At 41.9% G+C, this 21,167-nt stretch overlaps 1 protein-coding gene across 2 annotated transcripts in view; it reads left to right on the forward strand.

Moving 5' to 3' along the window:
- LOC133345388 (glutaminase liver isoform, mitochondrial-like) overlaps positions 1 to 21,167 on the forward strand; it is a 67,423-nt gene that overhangs the window by 2,426 nt on the left and 43,830 nt on the right. For both annotated transcript variants that reach the window (XR_009755436.1, XM_061556093.1), the window contains exons 2-6: positions 6,771 to 6,864; positions 7,661 to 7,782; positions 15,059 to 15,188; positions 15,658 to 15,737; positions 16,995 to 17,158. Coding sequence is in view for 1 of the 2 variants with exons in the window: in XM_061556093.1 (XP_061412077.1) it covers positions 6,771 to 6,864; positions 7,661 to 7,782; positions 15,059 to 15,188; positions 15,658 to 15,737; positions 16,995 to 17,158 (590 nt within the window). In the remaining variant the exon portion in view is untranslated. The remainder of the gene's footprint in view (positions 1 to 6,770; positions 6,865 to 7,660; positions 7,783 to 15,058; positions 15,189 to 15,657; positions 15,738 to 16,994; positions 17,159 to 21,167) is intronic.

The raw sequence follows: 21,167 nt of genomic DNA on the forward strand, positions 1-21,167 counted from the left end.
CGTGGAATTCGTAGAGTAATGAGCAATATTTACTTGCTCTTTAGGAGCATAGGTTGAGGATTGAGGCAGTGTTTTGGGAAGTGAGCTATGGTGGGTGGTTATGACTAAGTGAATATTTGCCCACCCTCATCGGTCATTGTACTTTTCTTTACCAAGTTTACATCATTACCCCCATTATTATCAACAGCAAACACGCACATTGTGCCTCTTCTAACATGGCCTAAAGTATAACCATGTTAAGCTGCATATAAAAATGAAAATATTGAAATATATAATTTCTAAAATATAATTTGCATGATGAAAAATGGCGGCCAACTTAATTTGCATTTTAAAACGATAAAGTTATTGAAAACGGGGTATTCATTTGTGTAGGTTAATGCAATTGCGCACCAGTTGAATGGGATGCCGGGCGTCGGCAAGTCTGGCCAGAGACCTTGTCTGAAATTGAGAGATGGATGCAGCACTGTATGCTTGAATACATGCAAATTGGCGAATGGTCTACATAAATCACACTCCAATCACGCGGTTTATGGCATAACGGGTGCACCATCAATAGATTGTTAGACTGTCCATTAATACTGACAAGTCGGGCTACGCTCACTGGCATAAAATAACATCCACATTTGTCTCACCAGGCATTTTTGCAAAACCCAGCGAGCGTGATTGCTGCTTTCCCAGAAACTACGTTAGCTTATGCCAGTATATGCTTCTTCTAAAGAAACTGAGCTAAAGTGTTGGCTATATAGGTCACTCAACAAGTGCAGCTCATGTACTGAAACGTTTATATTCATGCACATTAGCAAAAAAATACAGACTTGAAATATGTTATTATAAATGTGTGGTGGCCACAGTATTGGCAAAAAAGATCTTAATGGAATTTACTTTAAAATCACCAAAAGCAGATGAATCAGAATTAGTGCTCTGTTGACTATGTGCATTTAAAATTCAATGCAAAAAGTCAGTACAGAAAAAAAAGTCAGTATAGAAAAATCCATTATTGTACTGGACTTATATTTTCTCACATCTAACCTCCCCCCCATCTTCCCCTACGCGATATAGTCACCGTGGTGGGGGGAGGCCTAAATCCCACAGTGGTTTGGCAAAGGGCTGTGCAGGTACATTCACTATTTATGGCAGAATCCCATGCATTGGAGTTGGAGGGAGCTTGGTCTGTTTTCTGCCATGACTCATTTGGACCGTACAGTGGGCTGGTTTCCTGAGTGCTCTCATTCTTAGGCTCAATCTGTTGTTCATTTCCAATACTTGCCTCATTGCCTGCATAAAATAAATGCTCCTTATGAATTCAAAAGGACGCAGCGTCTCCTTTTTCAAACAAGCATCATTGGGAGGGTAGTCATCTTTGTTGGTAGCTGTGATGCAGAGGTGAAATTTCCACATTCCTATTGTGGAGGTCAGCCAGATTGACTGAGTAGGCCCCTGATTGAGTTTAAAATTTACAATCTTATGATTTATCCGCACTCAGGTCATTATACTCTTTAAATACTATAATAACGAAGTCGTTGATTTCTCAGAAGTCTTGAGTACCGGGATTAGCATATTTGTTTAGGAGTGTCTGCATTTCGCTGTTAGACAAGTTATGTAATGAGTGGATGTTTTGTATGTGTAAGCAAACTTGCTTACAAAGGAATACCACTCAAAAGCTGCACAGATGAGTCAGAAACCCATTTGCTTTATTTAATTCTCCTGTCACAGCCAGAAGGTTAGAAGTCTCAGTCTATGATGACATCTGCCTGAGCCACCAACATTTTAGCAAACTGCCTAATGACAGTTACACGTTGGCTTTCGCGATCAATATCATCCATAATAGAGTTTTTTTGGGTTATATCGCGTAAATATATAAATGTGTCGTTAAAACCCGTCACTACTCGACAGAGCCAATTAGAAAGGGTGGTCACGTAAACAGAACGTGCCAATTCGTCACTAGTACAGCACACCGGTGTGTTGGAGAGCCAAACCAGAAATATTTACAATCCGGGTACGAAGTTTTGCTAGTAATTACAACTAGCTTCATCAGGCAACAGCCAGATTTGTGGAGAAGTCTAACCGTTTCGTTCCTTATATAGAGGCGTTTATGTGGTGACCACGCTTCTGCGCATGGTCACCACATCTACGGAGTTTGCGTGATGGTTTATGCTCCTTTTTTATTAGCTCAGAAAGGTATTGTGATTCATTTATGGAAAACACGATGTGTGTAATGAGCGTGACTCTAATGTATTCGTACAAAAAATGAAAGCCAATGCAGCTCAGTGAGCAACCGATGGATATGGTCGGATCTTGCAGTACCTGTCACGACATGTGCCAAATAATGTTGTACAAGCTGTAGCTTGCTCATGTGTTTTTTCTAGACGTCCCGTAGAGTAGTGAGTTGCAATAATCGAGCCTTGTCGATATTATGCTACACGCCACCGTGTTGCCTATATCACATTTGAACCTTATGGCGGTACCATAGTACTCCGGCTCTCGCATCATGTCTGTGATGCAGTCATTTTCAGTCTGTTGATGGTCGGCGATGCGGCAATCGACTTATCTCGACGAGCTGTACACGATGCACTTTTCAAAGTAGAATTTTTCGATAACGGATGTTTTATGCTAATGTTTTGCGTTTCGACATCACGGAGTCGCACTGATTTCGGATTGATTGGTACCCCAGTCGCGGAGTTAAGTACACCCCTGGAAAAAAGTGTCCCAGAAATAAATTATTTAATTGCCTCGGCCATTTTATTATTTGGAACCCTGGGGTATCGCCATAAGGATCATATAGTGGCCAAATGTGTTGTAGAGCCCTGATATTAAAATTTCAGGACCTATCTATTTTGCACATGATGCTCAAACAACATTCAAGTCGATTATGGTGCCGAGCGTCATTACACGAGTCGAACACTGAATCCTGGAGTCTGCGACCACCACACCTGATCCACAAATGTTTCGCCTGTGCCCGAGTGCCAACCAGCAGAACCTACGATTTTCCTGGATTAAGCAGCATTTGGTTTTGGGCAAACTGCACGAGCACCGCTCATGTTCAATCTTCTATGTTACTGAAGCTCTCCATATCTCACTTTGAATTCACTGCAGTGTACAATTGTGCATCAGATTGATGTCATCTGGAGACAATGTATAGAATGAGCTTATTCTCGTCACACAATGAGAAACATTTCATTTAGCTAGACATAATCTGTTAATGAAAGGGACTATGATGAGTATTTCCATAGTGGTATTTCAATGTCTACTAATCATTGGACAAGTGTACTCTACTGTAGTATTACATAATTCGCACTGAAATGGAAATGTTCATCAACTAAGATTGACTCGTGAAATGTGCGTGTGTGTATGGGAAAGTATTTGAGAAATACACTGCACGTTTCATTCTGAAACCTGGAACAAGCACTTACACACATGTACAGTAATACGGTATATACATCACTGAAACCATTTAATATGCATACATACACATTTTCAGTTCCTTTTTTCTTCTCAAACATTCTAAAAATGCCTCCTGGCACCGAAATAGTCTTGGAAAATTAATATGTCATGCACCCTGCCTTGTGAGCGGTGCCAGAATGCTGGTTGCGGTGCTTTTTTAGCATATAGATGTCTTTCCAAAGGCATGTGTTGTCTTTAAATGGACACAAGAGAATAAATCAAAGTATCTGTCTCCCTGCTCCAGCAAGTGTAAGGTCGTTTTCTCCTCCCTCCATTGTTAGCTCTGAGACAGTGGTGATAATTCCAAATCCCCTTTTTTTCGAACCAACCATCGTTGACTTCATGGTGCTCATTTAATTGAGCTCAAAGAGATGAAAGGCTGAGTCAACATTAGGCTGGGATTTAAAAGTGAACCCTTCATTGAGTGAGTCAGGCATTCTAATCCCCAACACCATTCATACATTCCTACTGTTTACCTTGCATGCTGCTGTTCACTATATTTTTCAAAAATTTACTTAAGGCTATGCCATACAGTGGTTAGAATTATTTTATATATAAGTGTATAAGTTCACGTTAGAACGGATTATCATCAATTGGTAAAAGATCACTGCTAGACTTTTGTTGTCTTACCTGTTAGCACATTCAATGACTATTCACTACACATTTCAAGTCACGGTGGTTAGATCACTAACCACTGAGCTAGTTGAATCAAGCTGGTCCTGCTGGCGCCCATTAGTGTCACGGGGTATCAGTGGGCTACAGCAGTATAAAGTGGGTGTAATACAATCCTGTGACATCTTTTGCAATAGTTGATCATTGCCAATTCCGAAAATTGCCCATTGTTAATACGATCTATTCTCATGTATATCCTGTTTGGGAGCTGTAACATTTTGTTAGGTTTTTATGGTGCTAATCCAATCTCAGATAAATGAATAGTATTCGTCAAGTTTTTATCTATACTGTGGAGTTGGGTTTGTCTGGATTGTTGACCTTTTCACTTCCTGCGTGCTGTGGGTCTTTACAGCCCTACTAAAAGCGTGAACAAACTCGGGTAATTAAAGCATTGCAGTAAAACTCGCTCTTGCTTCGGTGCCGCAAGTGTTATCTAACATTTGCTCTGTGCTGTGTGGAAAGAAGTTAGTGAGTAGGATAATGTTGTGCTTCACTAGACAGTATGTGAGCAAGACGGTGAGCATTTCATGATAGTTTTCTACGTGCTTTGCCAAGAAATTGTACTGATTGCTGATGCTGACCAAACAGATGCATTAGTCATCGAGAAGTCAACGTGTCTCCATGCTCAAACAAGCATTGGGTGCCAGTACCGCCATACGACAACTGCTGTTGAATTCCAAAGTAGATTGTGCTCCATTTATTAAATCTCCAACTGGGAATTACGTTGTCAACCTTAAAATTGTAAGGTGCCATGGTGGCGAGATGTTAACTACCTCGCCTGGTACACAGAAGGTCATGGGTTTGACCTTGACTCTGACTCCTGTATATTTGGACTTTGCATATTCTCCCCGTGGTCGCGTGGATTTTTCTCCGGGTCCTCCAGTTTTTCCCTTCACATTTACAAACATGCGTTTAGAGGATTTGGCTGCTATAAATTTCCACAAGATAAACCACTTTGTTGAGCTATCATTTGTGCCCAGGTCGCTTCTGGAAAAAAAACCTATATTGGTCAGTGGGCCTTACCTGGTAAAACTAAAAGAATGAAACACGTTCCTTCGGAGTGGGCAGGTAGGAACTTGGTTGGACAGCGCATTCGTGCACGACAGAAAGCTCGTGGTCATGTGACGCACTTCAACCAATCCGGGAGCGTACATGTTTAGGAGGGGCTATGCACGACAGACAAATAATCCCTGGTGGGCAGTGTGGAACTGTTGTTCCTACCTGTATTAAGTATACCATTACCTAAATTGTCTATAGATTTCTCTGTCAGCCCTCTGTGTACTGTTATCGAAATCCATCTGCTAATGGTACATCACGATCACGTTACAAGGCTTGCAGACTGCAGGTGAAATATTGATGCTAAGTTTACATCGGTTTTTCTGGTGTACTTGTAGGACATCACCTTTTAATGGCTGTTTAGGGGTGTGCATAGCATCTGCAGTCAGTATTTTTGGTTTAAATATGGCAACCAAATACATTCATTCCACTTACATATTTATAATTTTTATGAATGCAATATGTGCCCCCTGACATGGGAATATGGATTTCCAATTTCCATCACTGGTTCAAGGCTGCCATCTGGGAAGAGAACCACCTCAATAATCACACATTTTATGCATTTACGTAACAAGAGGATGTGAAAGCATATGTGTGAAAAAGGAAAATAAGCAACTGATAAGAACAGACTGTGATAGCTTTTTTTTAGAATAGACTGTATTTGAACAAGTTTAAACATGTAATGTTTTATTCCATGACATGCAAAATGGTAAATTGTCCTGCAATTTCATTGGAATATTGCAGGAAATCAACACTGGATGAGATAATCCCATTAACGTGACACACAATCAATACACTGATGGCTCTATTTACGCACTAATTCTTTTTTATCCAAAGCCTCGCGGTTACATTATTTCTTTGTCCAGGATTCATCACAGGGCACAGGCATATGTAGCGAGGTTTTGTAGGCATTGCCTCTCTAAATGTTGAGGATCCGAGAAATGAAATGGCGGCTCGGACTGCAGCTTATTGCACGCCGTTGCAAAGCAGGGCTTCCCATGATGCCTTCCCCATCCCCCGCCCTTGAACGGGTCTACGTGTTGGGAGGCAATTGATGTGATCAATGTTCCTCAACTTAATTTGCATTATTGATGGTGTCTGAGGTCTGAGGTCTCTGAAGGCCTGGAATAAGGTGTTATATCCTCAGCAGTCATTGCTGCTGTAAAACAATATCAAAAAGTCAAGAGGCTCTATTCTCTTATTGGAAAATGTTAGTTTTGTTTTTATTACATGCGTCATTGTCTCTCGTAATAATATGAATCTGGCCTCAAGTGTCTGCCTGCACAGAGAAACATTGGGAATTCATCTCTGTGAGTACTGAGGCAGCTGTGGACATTACACATTCTCATGGCAAGGGGGACTACCCTCTACGCATCATGACTGCTGTTGAATTACTACAAAGTTACTACTACTCATGATGGACTAAGATTTATACTTGCGTCCTTTTGGTTGTGAGTCAAACATTCTGCCTACTGTGCCACCTTGCCAGATTAAACTAGCTATGCCAAATGAAGTTTCATATGTGGGCATTGAGTGCCTCTACCGTGTGTTGTGCGTCTGATGACACGTGTGTGTTTGTGTGTGGGGGTTTGTGCATGCAGAGAGAAGATGAGGCCCCTGCCCCGCCTTGAAGACCTGCTGTTTGATGCCATCGCCGAGGGTCAGGACAAGATCCCTGTTGTCAAATTTATAACTGTGAGTGATCACCACCCCATGCCTATGTCTTTTACCTCATTTTTTAAAATTAATTATGGTTTAGTGTGCCCAGGGGGCTGATAAAATCAATATTTTGGGTGAAATGCTTGTAAAAAAACCATCGGCTACAAAAAATAACCCCAACAAAAACAGTGTGAATAAATAAAATAGTGTGTTATTATTTTACAAAAATCTTGTCATAAACAGAATTTATATTTCGTAAATATCATGACCCCTACTGAAGGGACATCAGTACTCATGCGTCTATGGTTGATATCTTGAAACACGGGGTATGCTATAAAACACATGGAATTCATTATATTACTGCTTGGTGTGGTTTTGTACCAAGATAGAACTTTTAACAAAATTTTACCAGGCATGCACGTTACCTCACCACTCTTGATAGCATGCGCACTGTTAGTGAAACATGGCTGTATGAAAGCATTACAGATTATGTTCTGTATTTAATTATTACTTTATACAATTATGTTAATCATTCACCATTTTCTATTGACTGTAAATTTGCTGCATTAAAAAAAAGTGGAATTATTTACATATAGAATGCACAAGGAAAGATGTCTAAGCCAGCTTTAATGGTCTCGTATAACTAATGAACGGTGTCATTTATAAATTAACGAAATATTCAGTTTCTACTGAAACGGTGCTATCGGAGGAGCACTTGCCTCATTATCAGAAGATTTTGAGTTCAAATTCTGGTTTGGGATGAATGCAGCTTCATAGAACCTAATACCAATATGAAGAGTTCACCTGTGTGTGTTCTCCTGTTTGTCATCAGGCCTTAAAAGCGACCGGACTGCGCACCTCAGACCCCCGTCTCAAGGATTCGATGGATGCCCTGCGCAAGACGGTGCAGACAGCAGCTGACGGAGTCGTCCTGGACAAAATGCTCTTCCGCAAGTAAGTGATGCAATGTTACATGGCTTTGGGTGACTTTGGCCCGTATTATGTAATGTCTTGACTTAAAGCTTTCGTGACTGCAGGAATTCATGTTCTTTGGGTCTTTCGGTAAAGTCACGTAGATGGTTCAAAGAAAATAACAAAAAACGACGACGTTTCGATCACAACACAAGCATTTGTCATCGGGAGGAATGACGATCGAAACGTCGTAGTTTTTTGTTATTTTCTTTTAACCATCTACGTGACTTTACCGAAAGACCCAAAGAATAGTATGTAATGTGTTTTGATTTTTTATCAGTGTGGCTTCGAGAAAGGGTAGTGCATAATGCTTCCCGATAATGTAAACGCAAAACATTTTGAATATCTCAATTAAAAGCAGTCGTTTTGTTTTAATAGATTCGTACATCTCGGAGTCCTGTACATTCAATTTTACTGCATTAAATAGGATATTTTTACTACACCATTGACTTTTCTTTGGTTATTTTGGCGAATTATTAATTTAGCTATCACCTATTATCCAGATATCACAGGTGATAAAAATGGGTCAATTAGGAGTGATTCATGGTATTGGAGACAGTGCAGCTCGCCTAATTATGTGTGGCTCATTAGCCATTATGGTGAACTGTGTGTTCATGTACTTTTATCACAAGCTTTTTCTCCTCGTTTTAATTGGCTTAAAGAGCCAATGCTGTTGCATACTGATGCATGTGTTGTTACACTGTGCTGCACAGTATCTGACCCCAAGTCTCAGTGTCATGAGCAGTCTGTGTTCAGGCACTCTCTCTGCCTTTCCTATGAAAAATTTAACATTTAATTTGGTGCATTGCCACACATGGTATATTGGAAAAAAAATAATGGGGGGTGGGGTGCTGTACACCACCAGTGAAAACTAATAAAGTAAGGTGATCTTTATAAACCGATGAAAAATCAATATTAAATATTTTAATTGAACACTTTTCAGCTCCTCCTGACGCGGTTTTCTGACTTGACCACCGGAATGCAAAATTTTAGTTGTTGCTCTGCATCTACATCAGCCATACGAAACAAGAAGAAGAATTGAACACTTTCATGGACGTTAACTTTTTAATACATTTGTCCGTTAATATGGTAAGTCTTTAATAACATAACTGTGATATTGAAGTTCTGTTCATATTCATTTACCTGGGTGAACGTTATCATGCCCTCCCTCCACCACCCCCCAATGTAGATGGACAGAGCTAATGCAACCTTAGTTGTGTAGTGAGTCCAACTGAGTCGCAGACGTTATTCTTTAGAGGCAACACATTTATTGTAACACGTATATACAAAGGGGTAACTACCCCTTTACCAGATACAGCCTGGGGTGGTGACCACCCAGCTAACTACACTATACGTGTAGGGGTGTTAGAGAGAGAGCCGTTATGCATGGCAGCTTATGGGAAACAAACACAGTGGGCGGGGCTACGTGAGTGTACAGGGGGGTGCTCTCAACGACGTCCGCACCGGGCAGCCCGGGGCCCCACCCCTCAGCGGGGGTTGAGTATAAAAGGGGATGTGTCAGAGGGCTCGGGGAAAAATGTTAAGCTAACGAGAAGACTGAAGACATCTTAGCTAGAGCCCTGGACTCCCCTAGTTCGACGTCCTTATCAGGGCCGAACAGGATCAAGCCAGCGGCGTGGTTCCGAGAGCCAGAGCCGGTGCTCTTGTCAGAGCAGGTCTGGGACTCCGGGTACCGGGCCCGACTTACCAGTGTCGGGCCAGATAGCCTCCCCTAGCCCGTTAGTGGAGGACTAAGAGGCAGGCTAGGGTAGCTAGCGTGTGTATTCCCAGCTAGCCGGGTGAGGGGGCCGATACCCCCTCGAGTGGTATATGCCCACTGTTGTGCTGTGAAATAAACCCGTGTGCCTCCAACTCCGGCGTCAAGAGTCGTCAACGGTATTGCATACGTAAGAGTTACAGCTACGAAGGGTCGGACCCTCACTCGGGTCCTGGCCACATGTTGATGCCTTGTAGGACGTAGGACGTAGAGCTTCCAGCTTGTAGGACGTGGAGCTTCCAGCTTGTAGGACGTGGAGCTTCTAGCTTGTAGGACGTGGAGCTTCTAGCTTGTAGAACGAAGAGACCCCGGTCCCTCTCAGGGACCCACCTTATATCCTCCCGGGTCGGGGCCGGCTCCGCCCTCTGCCCCGCCCGCCTTCTCGAGCGTTCTAGCTCTCTCTCGATCCCTCTCGAGAGCTCTCCCCGGACACGTGATCGCCCCCGAGTTCCCCCACCTGGGCGCTTCTCTGTGGACACTCCAGATCACGTGTCTACGGGGTCAACCAGAGTGCCATGGCCCGGGGCAACCCTGTCCCTGGGCTTGACACTCTCCCGCTTCCCCTTGTGGGAGCCCGCACTCCGCGCTATGCGTGGTGCCCGCGCTATCCCAGCGCTCACCAAGCCCCGCTAGGGCTGGTACTACACCCACCTACGGGGTGTACGCAATAACTGTGCATCGCACGCCGTGCTGTGCTAGAGCCGGCCTCACACAGCAACCCACACGGTGTTGTCCGTGACGTAAGGACATCGCACGCCACGGCCCTCCCGAGCCTGCACCATATAGTGACATCCGCGATGTCACTACAGTTGGAAAACGTTAAGAGGCAGCATGACTGAAAGACTCCTCTTGATGTTGACTGAGAGAAGGAAGCCTGATTTTTAAACCGCTTTCCGCATTACAAAGGTGTCTCTGTGTCCTTCCCCTGTGATGCATACACTTCATTTGCATAAAATTTGTTTAAATTCAAAATAAGGGGTGACATTCCAAAATGCTTTGTACATTACCTTTCATATGGTTAAGTTTTCGCCCGGCTCGTATGACTGTTGTGTATGCTCAACCTTATTCGTGGCTCAATGAAAGCGGTAAATTTGCCCATTTCTATCACACAAGCCAGTTTCTCTTAAGGACAACCACTGGTCTGTTCAGAAACCATCTTAAAGACTCGGTGGCTTACACATGTGTGATTGCGCACACCTGCAATTCAGAACTTGAGAGGCAAATGTTGATGGATCACATAGATATGTCTAATCTTCAAACCTGCTAGGCTTTGAGGTGATCAGGGGATGGTCGTATTCATGGGATTTTACAGATTAATCCCATTTTCTCCTACATGCCTATCCTTACTTTAAAAATGGGATGAGTGAAATATATCCGTGCAGGGTTTTTAAAGAGATATTTGAGATTCAGTGAGGATTTCCTTGATAAACGAATGCATATTTAATGTATTTATTATTTATTTGAGTTATATGCCGTCCTAGAATGCCCTTGATTGTGCATTCTGTCCAGTGTGCATTTCATCCATGATTTATTCACTGTTCTCAGAGGCACGACGATGCATTTCATGTGCATCCCCAAACAGAGCATTAACGTTGTTGCTATACTTATCCTCCTTGCAGGTGGTATTTAAGGTCATCTTATGGTCCATGTGAATGTGTTTGTGCTGTTGCACAGAAAAACATAGTAAATAACTCCCAAGCAATAAAAACAAGTTAGATAGGATATTAGACTGTCTGTTGTTCATGCTGGGTGTTTTGGATATCACACAATACACCTGTAAGCAGCCTGTGAAATTTCAGTAGCTGTTAACATTTCTAGAAAGTGTAAATACCCTGAACGGATATGTAGCAATCAGTTAGTGTTGGTTCAAGCTGGTCAGCACTGCTACAGTGTAGGCACTCCTGATTGCTTTATGACCTCATGCATATTAAGCCTCTGAAGTCGACTTGGCCTGCATTCCAACCGGTTGCAGGATGGGTGGGGCTGCTGTGCCATTATGCAAGAAGAGGGCTCTGTTTTGTTATGTTCTTTGCCTATGAAGACCTGGTACTGCATTGAGGAAGCCACCTAAACCACCGTGTTTTATCATCCTACGAAGGAGCTGTTTCCTGCCTCAACATCATACGCAGCCCATGCACAGTTGCATGCGCCTTAGCTACTTAGTGGTTTCTTGGAATACATAGTTAATCACATTATAGATTTTTCGATTTAAAGCTTTCGTGACTGCAGGGATTCATATTCTTGGTTCTTTCGGTAAAGTCACGTAGAAGGGAAATATAGTTTTATTTTTTATTCTGTTATTATTTCCCTTCCAGATTATAGATGTTAAGCTCACATTGCACAGCTGAGGTTGTGTTACTTTTCAGCTGAAAGAAATGACGTGTCTTATGAACTTGTCCCCACTTTAGCAATGTGGTCTAATTTTCATAAACTTGGGTGGTTGACAAATAGTGCTCCAAACAGTGAATAGTGTAGTCTGGGAACCATGGACCAAATTATATTCTTTGGTATCAATATGATAATTGGTTAATGTTGGCACAAGCATAGTCTTGAGACATTGAGATGTTTTCGTGAGCACCTCAAGGCTTTTCTGAAAGTGAACTGCTTAAGCATTCATAGGACATATGTACTGGCTACCGTGTTCCTCATGGAAAACCATTCAAAAGCCTGTAACAAAATAACCGTCTTAGCATGAAACAACAGCAATACGTAAAGCTGCGAAAGGACTACACTTGTTTCAACATTCCATTGTTTTTGGAAGCAATGATTTCTTGTTGTATTGTTCAAATGAGCTTCGAGGCAGTGTTGTTTACAGCCCTGAGCCATTGATCAAAATTTCGCATTCCTGTAGCAGGGGTCAGGTCTCCATTGGCTGACCACTTTTGACTTCCCCTCAAAGTATTTTATCGACAATGGAGTAATGATTCTCTGAGTCAATCGCCAACCAGTATTTGAACTTACAACCTGCCAATTGCAAGTTGTTCGCTGTACTGCAGAGCCACCTGTTTTCGAGTGACTTCAGATATTTATTGTCCAAGCAGCCAGAATTATAGTTTCCCTTGCTTTAGAATAACCTATTCTGACATGTAAAAAAGTATGCATATTTGTCTTATGCCCTTCATCAGAAGTTAAATGGTCCAAGCAGCTTGCATCAACTGTTGGCAATTATGTGCAGAGATTACATATAAATGAGTCATTATAATTGTGCCAAATCTTACTATGTGCAACTTACTCAGTCACTGAAATCGTAATTTGTAGTCATAATTGTCATGCATATTCAGTAGTTTGTCTTTAACAAGAGGTGGGACAGAATGATTAAATCAGGACACCCATGGGAGTGGCTAGAATGACTCCCCTTAATGATTTGTAGTCTGAATATGCTCCCGATTTTCAGATTAATAAAACAAATTGGAAAATCAGACCTAGATTTGAAATTTCAGACATTCTGAAATGTTTTCTTCACATTGATCCAAAACCGAAAGTGGCATTTTTATGACGTCACTTTTTAGTTTTTTATTCAATGTTATTGTTAGCACGAATACGTTTCCATTCGTATATATAATGGAAATTATTAGAAAATCAGAAAAATATCAGAAATTATCCATAACAATCTGAAATTCATCTGTAAATTGGTATATAATATAAATTACATTTGTAAAATACAAAATACATAATTTTCACTAGTTTATGTTTTGGTCAGCCTCTATATTGCTGAGTAAATGGGTCATATTAAAATATCCCCATATCATGAATATTCGCATACTGAGCTACCATTGCCTGCTGGAACATTAATTGGTTACCTGTCAAATTAAGGCATGATCTATGGTAGTATCAGAGTGCAAACACAGAGGACTTAAATGACACCAGTAGGGTGAAAAAAAACCCATGCAACTAATTTATTACTCTGCCTGCTGGGGCTTTAGTTGGATTGGAGATACTATTTATGGCCGGTAATGCTCGTTAATCGCGTATTGCGACAGACTGGATGGGGGTGACCAATTGCTGCAATCTGTCATGCATTCCGAGGTGTAGCCGGTGTTTTCCCAGAGACAAAAGTGTCTGTGGCTGCCTCCAGAGGTTATTTATCGTTGGCCAGACCCAGTCATAATTCAGCATGTCAATGTCAAGAACCATGAAGCAAGTTAAATAAAAATGTAAAGAGTCGGAAGCTGAAAGATAATGCCTTTGTAATACTGGCTACTGTAGGGTATGTACTTGTATTAGAAGTAGGCATATAACAATGCTGATTCACTTATTGAAATGTATTCTTATGCTTTCGATAAATTGAGCAATAATTTACTTTACCATTTGTTTCAATTATGTGCTTGTGATACATCAGGCTAATGGAGAGAACAAAACTTGACAAATAAGATGTAAAACAATCCCCCTAAAAATCCCAAAAAACGATTCCTAACAAGACCATAAAAATTGTATTAAAATATAAAATATATGATTCTTACAGTTAATAGTGACCTCAAATTGCCACTTTTCAACACAACTTTTCAGAGGTTAATTGTTACATAACTAATTGTAAATATGCCATGTTTGGTGCATTCGGTTTAACCACATCTGTTATTCATTTGTTTAAGTTGTAAAATAATGGCTGGTTTTTATTTAGACTCATTGTGGATTTGGCCAAATAAACTGTGCCCTGGTTATGTGGCAATAAAGCCCTTCCCTCTGCATCTAGCTGTGCTCTGGTGCCGAGGTATGTAAGAGCAAATGTACGTTTTCAGATTTAGTAAAACAAACAAATACAAAAAATATTAAGGGTTGATTTTGTTTTGTTTTCAAATCAACTATATTTTAAAAGTAAAAGGTTTACATTGCAAATTGTACGTTAAAATTGCACATCATGTCGCAATATGTGTCCATTAGCAAATTTATCTTGTGGGCACATTATTCCACTTGGTTATAACAGTGCGCACATAAAGAAGATATTGCAAATACATTTGAGACCATGTGACTATCAAGCTTGGTTTTATTGAACCACATTTTTCTGTTGAAGTCTTGTTTTTTAAAATTCAAATCTTTATAAGAACATGTCCAAATGTGTATAAAAAATAATTGAACACAAATCCCTCAAGTGTGCTTTCAATAGCATTAAGAAAAAAACTTGGGATTGTGAATTCTTTTTTGTGAATGAGGAAGTGGTGTAATGTGACTTAAGCTGACATGATTTGATATAGCAGGGTTCATCCTCATTGCCTAGACCATAACATTATTTTTCTAATGCTTTTTCTCGCCCTGCTTTCATTCCCCAGGAATCTATTCGTGCTGTGCCAGACCGTTGCACCTTTTGTATCACATCTTCTTTTATCATAATAGCCCCCAGATCATATATGCATTGTGGAAATAAGCCCATGCAGGCCCACCGTGCATTGTCGTCTGGGATTACAGTACCAGCCTTCACTTGGATACATTTTCAGGCAATTGACCCTGACGTTGACCTGGCCGCTCTTCTGCATATGCCTGCTGCAGGTGCATGGGCAGTAACATCGTGCTGCTGACGCAGGCGTTCCGACGCAAGTTCGTCATCCCTGACTTTGAGAACTTCACGGCGCAGATGGACCGCATCCACGAGAACGCCCGGGGCCTCACCTGGGGGAAGGTGAGCAGTGTGCATGAGTCTGGCATCATCATCGACACGATCAATCAATTGCTTGCTACATGTATACAAATATCTAAACTCAACTAAGGTCCTCTGAGCTATATAGCTCTTTTTCAGAAGTGACCTAGGCCAGAATGGTAGCTCAAGGAAGTGTCTTATCACGTGTTGAAATGTATAGTAGTCAAATACTATAAACGCATGTTTTTAAATACGGAGGGAAAAACCGCAAAACCTGGAGAAAAATCCATGCGGCCAATGGGCAGAACATGCAAGCTCCAAATATGCAGGAGTCTGGATTGTGATCAGGATCGAGCCAACGACTTCCTGTATACCAGGCGAGGCAGTTAACATCTTGCCATTGTGGCACTCCTTGGATATCCGTGGACATCCATTGACTCATCCGTGTATTGGAATCTCAATGTTAGTTCCTGGTGAATTGTATTTGATTGTTTTGCTTGTCCATGACTAGGTGGCTGACTACATCCCTCAGCTGGCCAAGTTCAGCCCTGACCTGTGGGGGGTCTCCATGTGTACAGTTGATGGGCAGAGGTGGGTGCATGTGCTCCTATACCTGTCCTGTTAGTTAAAAAGCATCTAAATATCTGAGTGTCATTCATTGCTTCAGATGTTATGTTATTGCCATGACAATATAGACTATTTGACACACCAATAATATAATTGAAGTGTGCTTATTTAAATTGATGGTTTTGTTATAATCTTCTAAATATACAACCTGGTTCATGGTAAAAAAGACGTGAATGTATGAAATTTAATTCCATTATTTCAGCTTCTAGAAGCAGCTTCACTGTTGACGTTAGCACATTGGCTCTGCATTGTGTATTATATTGATGGACTGAGACATTAGAAATGGTATCATGCTGAGTGGACTTCTTGATGCAAGTGTAATGTAGCACTTGGAGACGGTGTTGTCCAGGTATGTATATATATTGTCTGTTCCCGCAGCTTCAATTATTATTTACGACCACTTAGGTCCCGTGCTGTCCTTACGTGATCCTGTCTGTTCCCGTGGCTTCAACCATGAATTACGCCACTAGACTCCGTGCTGTCTTTCTACAAGTACTGAGTCTGCAGTGTGCATTGCCAGATGCTGACTGTGCACTTCACATTGCTCACAATTAGCATAGGACATGGATCCTCCTGGGGAAATTATGTCTTTTATACCTACAAAATTATAATGGCCTCAAGCTCACTCAAAATAATACGTCGTGTCATAAGATATGGGTCTTAGTTTGAGAGAAAATTCTATTCTACATAACTTAAAATAATCAGCATAATTGTGGAGAATATAAATGATAATAGATAAGTGTAACCACGCCGAGATGGAATATCGGTGTTGTGTGTGTGTGTGTCAGGTGCATTTGTACTCGTATGTATGTGTGGATTTGCATTCGTATATGTGTGTCCTGTGTATGGGGTTTTGAGTCCATTTGTGTCTGTGTCTCCTAATTTAAAAGTACTTTCCTCAACAGTTTTTAATGCTAAAGAGACTGTATTTGTTTTTGTTGTTGTGCATGTATGTGTGCCTGTTTGTGTTTGTGCATTGCACTTGTGTGTGTGTGTGTGAGTAAACACACAAGTGCAAATGCACATGTGTGTATACACACACGTATATCTGGCTGTGATCTCAGTCATTTCACCCATAATACCTAGGCCAGGCTTGTGACCTGCGAGCGAGCAACGCTTCACCTCGGCCTTAAGCGCCGTGGTGACTGTCAGTGGCGAGTGTCGGTATACGTGTGGGCGTACGTTTGTTTACGCCTGCTCCTGCACGCATGTGTTCTGCAGGCATTCGATAGGTGACACCAAGATTCCGTTCTGCCTGCAGTCGTGTGTGAAGCCGCTCAAGTATTCGGTGGCCGTCAACGAGCTGGGCACGCAACACGTGCACCGCTATGTGGGCAAGGAGCCCAGTGGCCTACGCTTCAACACGCTCTCTCTCAACGAGGAGAGTACGTCGCTTACACGCGCGGACATGCCCCCCCACCGCTCGCATGTCCACATGCCCCACATTCCAGTTGCCTCGGCTCGCTTTGGGACTGTGTTTTGCACTGGGTTCTGGGGAAGGTCCATGCACATATAGCAATTGTGTAGGTTCATTCCCCTGTTATATCAAGGACAGAACTACTGTGTACATATTTACTTATGAATATTTGTTTATACACGTATACAGTCGTGTAAATAAATGGCACTAACGTGAATTTATCAACCGAATAACTGTTGCCCAGACCGATAGAGAGCCTGTAGCCTGATTAGCCTAATACAGGTGTTGGTGAGGTTTTTGACTCAATTCATTATTGGTTAATAACTAGGTTTGTAGCCACATGGAAATACCGTTTGTCTTGCTACATCCTCGCCGCTTGTGGAATTTGCTATAAAAACAGGAAAGGCCTTTCCACTGGCTGCACATGCGGAGGATTACAGCATTGTAAAGTTTTTAGTGGGCTTGGCTGCAGCTGTGAGAGCCAATGTGCCCTGGCTGCCCCATAACCCCAGTGACCCCTGCTTTTCCACATGCCACATTATTTCAGACAGAGCGATATATTAAGAGCTTAACGTGACTTTCATGTTCCATGTTTGGTGTGTACAACCTATTTTGAGGCCGGCTGGAAAGTTGAACTTGGTTTTAATATTATATTTGTTTGCTTTTTTCTCAAAATCATGTTTTGTTAATTCACTCACTATCATGTGACGGGAAGAAGAAATTTCCATTTAGAAGTGTCATTCCTAGCATTGTCAACAATGTCTTCAGAAGTTGATATCACTCCAACAAACTACTTCATCCACACCCAGATACCTTTTATATGCTTTGCGAAGAATGTTCATTTATTTTAATTGGAATAAGGCAAATTCATTGAAACAAATAAGTATAGTATGAAATTTTACTGGTAGGAACCTCCTGGTTACACCAGCCCACAGGGGATTATTGTGTCCGTCGTGCAGGGAGGGGCTGGGTGGGGAGGGAGGGGCTAGGTGGGGAGGGTGGGGAGGGGCTGGGTAGGGAGGGTGGCGCTGGGTGGGGAGGGGAGGGTGGGGAGGGGCTGGTTGGAGAGGGTGGGGCTGGGTGGGGAGGGGCTGGTCACCCCGTGGTGCCCTTATAAAACTCAACGTTTAACCTACTCACGCCGGCTTGTGCCCGCCCTCACAGTCGGGCATATTTGCGGAATACACCACGCCGCCGTTGACCCTGGCCATTGACCGAGCAACCCAACGTTCCTACCAGCTCCCTCCGCAGGAATGTGTTTTTGTGCACTCATTGGTCACCAGTGTAACACCATAAAATCGAAACGAGCATCTCAGCAGTGTTGACCCAGTGCTCTGAACAACCTGGCCATCTGTAGAACGTTGAACTCTTTTTTTGTAGTAAACTCGTACTTTGATAACAGTTTTAACATCCTCTGTCTGCAAGCATGAACACATTTTATGTCAGTGACGTTTTCGGATTCATTGAGATTAGATGCTCAGACTGGCCAGAGAGCGTTGAAAATTATTTTTTAGAAGATGGGAAAGTGTTATGTTGATAGCCATGAGCTGGCTTAAACTTGAATATTGTTGGAAAAGGGAATTTGTGGTGGCAAGCTCGGGGATTAAACAACGTTGGTTAAAGTGGCATAGCTGGAAGAGCCTCGCAAGCAGCTGAGAACATAAGTTGCACTTCTGCAAGGTGGAGACAAATTGGACAGTGTGAAATTTGATGATCAATGGGATCAATTATTCCTGATAGCGGCAATGACATTTCAGTTTAATGGTGAAAAATAGTCCACTGGTGATCATTTAACTTCGAGAGCAATCTTATCATTTTTTTCCCAAGCGGTAGAGTACACGAGAAGCTTAATAACCTTTTGGATGTTTCCGTTTGTTGTTCATGGCATTTATCCTATAGTATATAACAATATCTGGGTGGATTTCTATAGCGTTATTATTACGACGAGTGGAAGTATGGTATTTTATCAACACATTATTAGGAATTCATTTTCGTTTGACAGAACAATATTTTGTTATAATGGTAACGTAATTTATAATGCCTTGGCGCTCATTATACACAGTTTTTGCCACAAATGAACCACAACAGACACGCTTTCGCGACCAATATCATGCATAATAGAGGTTTTTTTTGGTTAGATCGCGTAAATATATAAATATGTCGTTTAAACCCACCACCACCCGACACAGCCAACTAGTAGTAAGCGTTGTCACGTATTTTATATCTACGTGACTTTACCGACAGAACCAAAGAGTATGGATTCCTGCAGTCAGGAAAGCTTTAAATCAAGATAGAACGTGCCAATTCGTCACTAGTACAGCACACCAGTATGTTGGAGAGCCAAGCCACCGGTGTGTTGTAGTAGTGACGAATTGGCCACCTTCTGTTTACGTGACAACCCTTACTAGTTGGCTGTGTCGGGTGGTGGCGGGTTTTAACGATATTTATATATTTACGCGATCTAACCCAAAAAAACCTCTTATGAACCACAATACCTTTCTGATCTCATCAAGGAGCATATACAATCACGCCAGTCATCCTCACAGCGGCTTTTGGCTAGCTATCGAACAAAGACTGCACCGGGTGCTTTCATATGCGCTTTTGCGGTCGTCTGGAACGCTCTTCTTTCCGATATTAGGAAGCCACTGGAGCTATGCACTTTTACATCTAGATTGAAAACTAATTTCTGTAGAACTGCTTTTGTGTTTAGTTTCTTGTCCTTCCTGCACAACTCCTATTAGCACAGTTGATTATGTATAGTGGGGAAGAATTTCAACATGCGTACAGTCCATAATCAACGTTTTTGGGTTTAGATCACGTTATTTATAAATATGTCGTAACCCTCCACCACCCGACACGGCCAATCAGTAAAAAAGTGTCACGTTGACAAAGGACAAATAGTTCACTGCTTTAGCCCACCGGTGTGTTGAAGCGTGAAACCACAACATTTACAATTTGAGTACGACGTTTCGCTGGTAATTGCATCCAGCATCATCGGGCAATTCGCCAGAATGGTGAGGCTCTGCTCTGTCTCCCGTTCTTATATAATACAGTAATGATGGCCTCCTATTGCTGTGGCTTACATGGGGGGTTGTTGGATCATATTTTACGACGCTGGTTAATGGAGATTGGTGAAGGGGTGTGCCAGGACCCAGTTCAGGTATCGTTTGCCACTGATGTTAGCTATGGCCAGGAATCAAACTCGGGTAACCAGGTTTCATAGTGGTCAGCCACAGATAACTACATTTAAAATTTGACTTTTAATCACTGCTAGGATTCATTGCAACATTTTTAAATATTTCTTGAGAAATGTAGATTGCATGAACAGAAAGAATCCCGTTTCTCGAAAGCTCATATACACACTTAACCATTAAATACCATACTAAAAAATATGATCAACAATTAAATGTTCACAATAAGCTTAGTATCTTTCACCGAGATCCTTCGTGCATTGAGTCATGCAATGGGATACTGCATCTGCAAGGTGTGACATTTTACCGGCTCACAGAGGTTATGTATGTTGTTCCCAGCATGCTAACCGAACACATTATGTTCATGTATGTGCCTTGTTAGCCGCGATGCCACAATAACCCAAGGCTATGCAGAGTATGTGCATGAAAGAGATAGTTTCCTAGTGCTCACATTTCTGATAAGCACACTGCACTAAAATCAAGGCAAATAAAGTTTGATTCCTGGCCATTTACAATATAATTGACATTGATTCTGACCCTGTCCTTGGACTGCCCTCGACTGGATCAGCCTATGCATGTAATGAGTACCTAGTGTGATACTGAACATAATTAAAGAGACAGATGGCCAGGCATGGTGATTGCAATACAGTCGCCTCTTGTGGCGTGCCAATGTGAATAGGTGCTCGCTAATGGACCTGAATTCAACAGTCACCATGACGCTTATGTCACCAGAGAATTCTTGCATAAACGGGGTGAGTGGAATGTGTGGGTGTCCTTGTTTGCTTG

This window comes from Lethenteron reissneri, chromosome 21 (genome assembly GCF_015708825.2).
Source record: "Lethenteron reissneri isolate LAM-NWPU_2019-01 chromosome 21, ASM1570882v1, whole genome shotgun sequence".
Taxonomy (NCBI): Eukaryota; Metazoa; Chordata; class Hyperoartia; order Petromyzontiformes; family Petromyzontidae; genus Lethenteron; species Lethenteron reissneri.